The sequence below is a fragment of the Psammomys obesus genome, unplaced genomic scaffold, assembly GCF_907164565.1.
Source record: "Psammomys obesus unplaced genomic scaffold, mPsaObe1.curated_primary_1811, whole genome shotgun sequence".
Lineage (NCBI taxonomy): Eukaryota > Metazoa > Chordata > Mammalia > Rodentia > Muridae > Psammomys > Psammomys obesus.
The window spans coordinates 4417452-4424513 of record NW_026585644.1 but is presented as its reverse complement, the minus strand read 5'-3'; the positions used below and the strand labels follow the sequence as shown (position 1 = coordinate 4424513).

The window sequence follows — 7062 nt, the reverse complement described above, 5'->3', positions numbered from 1 at the left end:
GTAAGCACAAAGAAGTATTTCCTTGGAGCTGTTGTATCAGATCGTCTAGGTTTTAAAACAATTTTATAGTAAATCCTATGACAACAAGGCTTTTGCCATAACAGAGCAATAAGAATTTTCCAGTAATCACAAATTTTATGTTTTTAATGTTCTGCATGACATTGATCATTTTAAGAAAAAGATTGCAATATAAAGATTTTAAGTGCAAAATAAATACATAATAAAAGTAAAATTCTTCATATTTATTCCTTTATCTATTATTATTCAAAATGTGTTTTTGCATCTGCTTCATTTCAAGTAAACTCAAATGTTTTGAAGAAACCAAGATGACAAAAAAAATGCAATACATTCTTCAACTAACTTACAACAGTGTATCTTAATTAAATTTTAAAAATCGTGCTTTTAAACTTATTTACTTTTGCCTCTCTACTGTCATATGCAGCATAACTTATTCTTGTGTGCTAAAACAACAAAGCTTCCAAATATTGCAAGTTTTCTTCTCTAATTTAGCAAAGACCACACCAACCTAACCAGTTTCTTCCAAAGCCACGAGAAGGCTACCAAAGAATTACTTTTTCATGACGAGTCTGGCGGGGCTCATAAATCATATATAAAGAGACGTAATTGCCTTTTTCCACATGTGCGTGGGAGTGTCTCTAGAGTCAGACGATTTTCACAAAACAGGAGCTCAGGAAACAGTAACCGAATACAGTAGGCTTGCTCGTGTGTGTGTGTGTGTGTGTGTGTATGTGTGTGTGTGTGCATCCCCTTTAACGCACACACATGGCTGCTACCCACGTTTTCTCCAGCGATCAGCAGACAACAGCACTCGAAAGCTGTTGTCAAAGTGCTCCGGAACGTGCACTCCGGGTTCAGCTCAACGCAGACAGTTGGGTGGATTCCGTAGGCTTGCGCGGGAATCTGCACAGGTGCCCGGGGCATCACAGCCCTCACTGGGACCCTGGAGTCTCCTAAACCAACCTCGTTTCCTAAAAGGGGCTGCAGGCCAAGCGCTGAATCCTCACGCTGCTGCTTCTTTGCAGGCTACGCTACCCCACCGAAGCTGAAGCGCAGAGCTCGCCCTTCCCCGGAACCAGCAGCTGGAACAGTGCCTGAAAGACCGCTGTCCCGGCCCTTAACGCAGCCCTGGGGCCTGGGGGCCTCTCAGTCCTGCCCGGAGTCCAGCTGCCCTGAGTCCAGCTGGCTGAGCCGCTTCACGATCATGCTGTTGATCTTCTTGAGGTCGTCTATGTCCTTCCCCTCGGCCGTCAGTCTTCGCGACACGTCTTCCATTTTGCTTCCTGTTTGAACTTAAAAACGGGAAACCGACTGTAACCGCGGAGCAGGCCGAGGGAGCCCGTGTGCATGCGCAACTGAGCGCTGGGGGCAAATCCCCGGGCATCCCGGAGGCCCAGAGAGAGCTGCCTGCCTAGTGACCCGGGCTATGACCTCCTGGTACCAGGCTAGGCCACCCCTGGCGATGCCGCAAGGTTCTGGCTGAGGAGGATGTGCCAGGTGTTGGCAGTGTGTCTGATCAGTTCCTCAGGATTGGTTGTCACATGGCTTTCGCTCCTTACCTGGAAAATGACATTCTCTGGACCCCAACATTTACCTGTGCCTCCACACGCATGAACATACACACACACACACACACACACACACACACACACACACGATAGTGAGATTAATATGTCTGGCCTAGGGTGCTTATACAATTAAAATAAACACTGTGTGTGTGTGTGGGTGGGTGGGTGGGTGTGTGTGTGTGTTTCGGGCACAGGATACCATAGTGTAGCTCAGGTTGGCCTTGAACTCAGGTTACCACTGTCTCTGCCAAACTTTGGGATCACAAGCGTGTGCCATCACAGTCAGCATAAAGACACTCTTATTCCCTCACCTCGTTTTTCTCTTTCTTACTTCAGTATGCTCCTGTCCTCAGCATAAAACCCTTATGCATGCAAGACATTCAGACACATAAAATATAACAAGAAAATGCGTCTTTTGAAAAATGGAGACTGTGCCATTCACATCCTGCCTTATGTTGCACGCCATGTCTGGGCCCTGAATTGCTCTTGTCGGCTCCATCGCCATGAGCGTATGAGGCTTCCGATTCATCAACAGCAAACTCGAGACAATGGCAGAACCTAGCCAGGCTCCGTACTGTCATCCCAGGATTCCAGCTACTCGGAAGAATGAGGCAGGAGGATCACAAGCTCAGCAGCCTAGCTTCGCCACCCAGTGAGTTCGAGGCAGACTGGTGAGCGCGTGTCGAAAAACACAAAGCGAAAAGAGTGCTAGGGATCCACTTCTGTGGTAGAGAAGCTGGCCTAGGTTCATTCCTCGGGGCTACATGCACTCTGTAGCACCTACACTACACAGCTGCTGGACGGTTTTTGGTAGACGGCCATCAGGCACTGAGTGCGTGGTACCCAGGAGCACACGACTCCTATGTGACACTTGCTCCTGTTACTTCCCTAATCTTTCCCCTCATCCTACAGAAGAGAGGCTCTCCTTCAGGTTGCTCCATTGTATATGGACATCTAAAGTGGCTCGCTGGTTTAACTGGGTTGTTACCTGCAGTTCGGCGTGGAAGGCTAACAGGCAGATAGATGATTCATCTGTTTGGGGCTAACGCTTCAGAATAAGAATCTATTGTCTTTTCTGGCGATGCAGGTTCAATGGCAGGCCCTCCCACATCAACAGCTGGCTACCAGTCTACATTCATTGCAAAGATAGTTCACCTGACTGCCTCTGAGTGGAAAGAGGCATGATGGGAGGGGGCAATTAAACAGCATTCCTAGTTCTGTGGCTTTTCCTGGAGAGGTGTGAATAAGATGCTTTTAGCCCCCTTCAAGACACATAGAACATCACAGAAGAGGAGATATCATTTAAAAAAAAAAAAAAAAAAAACTAAGAGCTTTAAAAAAAAAATGCCAGAGATGATGGCGTGCACTTCTAAGCCCAGCACTCAGGAGGCAGAGGCAGATGGAGCTACAGATCTACAGGCAGAGTTCGAGGCCAGCCTGGTCTACAGAGCTAGTCCCAGGACAGCCAAGGCTATCCAGAGAATCCCTGTCTCCACCCACCCATCCCCCATAAAAAGGACAGAAGGAGGAGGTTGTGGGCTGAAGAGATGCTCAGTGGTTAAGAGCAATTGCGGTTCTTGCAGAAGAGCAGCGTTTCATTCCCAACACTCCTGTCATGCCATCCGTAACTTCCATTTCAGGGGATTCAGTTACTCTCTTCCATCCTCCAAGGGCATCTGTACACACACATATATGACCAAATTAAAAAAAAAAGAGGAGCGGCAACAGCAGCAGCTGGAGGAAGAAGAGGGGGAGGGGGCAGAGGAAGGGACAGAGTAGCTATTTCCTACAAACTAAAGCATTCCTTTCTGGATGGAGGAGAGGGCACGTGACATTCAAGGCTCAGGAAACGCAGCAGCCTGAAGGCTCCTCCCCAAGGAAAGATTAGTGAACAACCTCCACGGACAGGAGCTTACTACAAGTTTTAGGGAGTTCCAAGGGCACAGTTTCCTCAGCTAGCCACTCACGCTGGAATGGGCTTCCTGGTGACGCAAGCTGCCTTTGAGATCCTCCTGCTTGGCTCGCTGTTGAACTTGGTCCATCAGGGGCTCGGTTTGGAGAGGTTTAGATGGTGGGACCCTCCCAGAGGAGTCACACCACTACACGAGGGTGCCGGTGCCGAGGGCTGCATCCTCGCACATGGCCGCTTCCCTCTCCCACTTTTGTGGTGAAAGCTGCCGTCTCTCAGAGCCCTGCTCCAGCCACCACACCTGCTGCTTGCTGCCATGCCTCCCCGGCATCATGGACCGTGACCCCTCTGAAACCATAAGCCAAGTAGACTCTCTTTTCTTTAGGTTGTCTTGTGTTGTGTGAAAAGTGGCTAAGACACCTGTAATGCCCCAATAAAGTCATTGCCATGCTGGACTTGAGTGCAGTCATTTTTTTGGTCTATCTGGATAGGGTGAGCAGACATTTTTTTTCATGTCTCCACAGGAAAAATCATAAAAACCCCTTTCCACAAGCCCAGCCTCAGACACCAAAAAGAGTCTTCTTACCATCGATACCTTCACTGCCTCTGCTCCTAAATGAACTTAAATAAGAAACGTTGCAAAGACAACAAAATTACATTTCTTATTGAAAATTGCTAAATGCACCAGAACTTGGAGAGGCTGGGACAGGAGAATCTCAAAGTCAAGACCAGCCTGGCTGGGGCCATGTAGTGCAATCCTGTCTCAAAAAGAAAAAAACTGTCAGATGCCAGAAGCATAAATACAGAGCATAAATGCCACAGCATTGTGGGAGCATGAACTTGTGCCCAAAGACCCTGCCAGGAGCAACAAAGAGTTTTGAAGACACTGGGTCCCCTCCTGACTTCTCCTGGAAATTCTGATGGCTGGAAAGCACTAGCTCACTCCAGAAGCAACAGCTGTGATGCCAGCTATGAAGGCTGCACACACGTGTGGACACCAACATGCTGGAAGTACTTACTTATGAGGAAGATGGCAAAGAAGACCAGAGCCAGGCTGACCATCAGCACCAGGAGCAGCCCCACGAAAAACAGACCCCGGCTTCCATTTCCTGGGGTTGTGCCAGCATTTGCAGTTTTCTCCTCGAAAGCTAATAGGAGACAAAGTGACAGATTCTCCGCACCTCACAGAGATGTGACGGACACGCCCATTTTCCCTAGAGAGCCCTGGAAAGTGACTTCTTCGTGAGGGATGTCTTTGGATGCTCGGTTTGAAACCCTTTGCTTTCTCTTTTGGAATTTAAAGAATGAGTAGGCTTAAGCTATGTCCTTGAACCTGTTTAGAAAGATCTTTGAAAACTGTTAACTGTGGGTTAGAGGGGCATGAATTATTTATTCTTTGGAGAAGGAATGGAAAATTGATGGAGGCTCTACCGCCCATCTTCTAAGTGATCTAAACAGAGCTAGGTATGTGATGCCTTCCCTGAGTGGAGGACCAAAAGCTGTGCCGCGTATCCCAGGAAACTGCTTTTATTATCAGAATAATCACTTAGATCTATAGCCATTTAGACAAGAGAGCCCCTGGGGTATTTTGGTTTCTTAAAGCTATTTCCAAGACAGGAAATAGCTATTTCCTCTACAAGCCAGGCTCTTCTCAATGCTTTGTGCTGGGACTTGCCTCTCATTAGCTACTTTGTAACTCCTAGGCACCTAATAACGCTCAGATAAACTAGAATAAGAGCTGGCGTAGGGAGACTGCTGAGTGCATGTTATATTCCTTCTCTGAATTGGCCCCACACGTTGTACTGCTTGATTACATAATCAAGTACATCCCAAATTCAATCCCATCACCAGCTTCTGCTTCCTAATCCCAGCCACAGCACAGCCGACACCAACACCCACCTTCTATTGAGACTGGCGGCACTAAAAATAGGTGAGGAACTGAACCCACTGAACAATGACAAAAGGAAGAGTTCAGAAAAGACCAGATGGGAACGGTGGTTATAAAACTGGACAATAATTGTAGACTGTGTGTGAGGCAAATGGCAAGTGGCCCATTAACACCTGCATTTGAATCACCATCAGGTTTGCTGGAAATAATGGGGCCAGAAGGTCTGGAAGGCCTGAATTCTATCCCTAAGACAGTAAGATACACTTTGTATTCAGGAGAGTTTGGTTTTGCTCTCATGCCCCTTCTAACTCTTTAACTGGACAATTTGTAATGTGTAAGTGTAGAATAAAGATGACTTTTTGCACAGCAGAATCTTAATGAATTTTTTTTTTTTTTAATGAACTGGTAAGTGTGTTGAGCATCTTTCTCAACCATCTCTGATAAAACAAGACCCCCAGGGAAACAAAGACTATAATGGACCTAACTGTGGTCACCAAGAGACACAACAGGCCAGAGGGACTGAGCAAGCTCTGGGAGGCCAACACTGCAGCCCTGCCCACTGACAAAAACACCACGCCACCCTTCCCCAGGGATTTTAAAGGGAAAAGCAGGACTCCCACTATGCAGCCAGCCTACCAAGAACTGCCCATTAGAGCCCAGGCTGACCTTAAATTCGTGATCCTCCTACCTCACCCTTCAAGGGTTGGAACTACAAGCATGAGCCACTATGCCCAGCTTCTATCAGGGATTTTGATGAGTTCAGATCTTGCCAAGAGAGCCAACAATCCTTTGACAGATTGGGAGCACAAAACAAGAACTTGCTTAATGATAAGTAATATTTTCAGAGCCCAGCGACTGCCGATGCCAGCCCACCCTGCCCTGGGCAGTTTTAGGAAGTCCCAAAGCCATGCTTCTGGGACCATACATACAGAACAGATGCTGTGATTCTGTCGGACAGAGATTGAGTTTGTTTAAGTCATTTATGGAATCCACAACATAGAGTTTTCCTTCTTCATGGGTGCCATGAGATCCAGCACCCTGGGAGGAATGAGACATTGTCCCTGTAAGAAAACAGCAATGTTAAGAAGAGAGGGTGGGCTGAGGAGCGGGTCAGCATCCATGCAGCCGTACACAAACGCTGGGCCTGGGGACAGAGAGGCTGTGCCCAGGAGAAAGCATTTCCTCGCTTAGGTGATGCAGTGGATATTCCTTGCTTCTGCTTGCCAGGGTCAAATGTGTGGTTAGAATACATCAGCTCTTACCCTGCTTATCTGGAATGTTCCTCTCCCCTCCTCAGCTTCTCACTTTTCTCTTACTTTCTACCAATCTGATTTCTTTTTCATAATTGCCACTTAAAAGGTTTCTTTCTTATTGCATGGTTCCTACTTTTTTAATATGCTTCAGGTCTTTTATACAGAAACACTACTGATAAAGACAAAAATTAGCTAGTCAACAAGTGACCATAAAGACAGACAGACGTGCCAACAGATAATTATGAGTTTTTCTTATTACAGGATATTTGACCACACTGTGACGACCCCCCCCCCCCCCGCCAGATTGTGTTGTTTCCTGGAAAAACCTATGTCTACTTGTGGTGTGGATCAGCCCTGGCACACACCTTTAACCCAGGAATTTTCTGCTTGAGTATTGTGAACAGGATTACATAAAGGTCAAGAGGT

General features: G+C 47.0%; 1 protein-coding gene across 1 annotated transcript; it reads right to left on the bottom strand.

Annotated features, from left to right (window-relative positions):
* Window positions 1–966: 966 nt before the first annotated feature.
* Window positions 967–6439, bottom strand: Lsmem1 (leucine rich single-pass membrane protein 1). The gene is made up of 3 exons (XM_055623015.1): window positions 6313–6439; window positions 4515–4643; window positions 967–1310 (listed from the first exon to the last, which is right to left on the bottom strand). Exons 1-3 carry the CDS (start codon window positions 6437–6439, stop codon window positions 1165–1167), a joined length of 402 nt encoding a protein of 133 aa, XP_055478990.1. The 3' UTR covers window positions 967–1164.
* Between the last annotated feature and the right edge of the window lie 623 nt (window positions 6440–7062).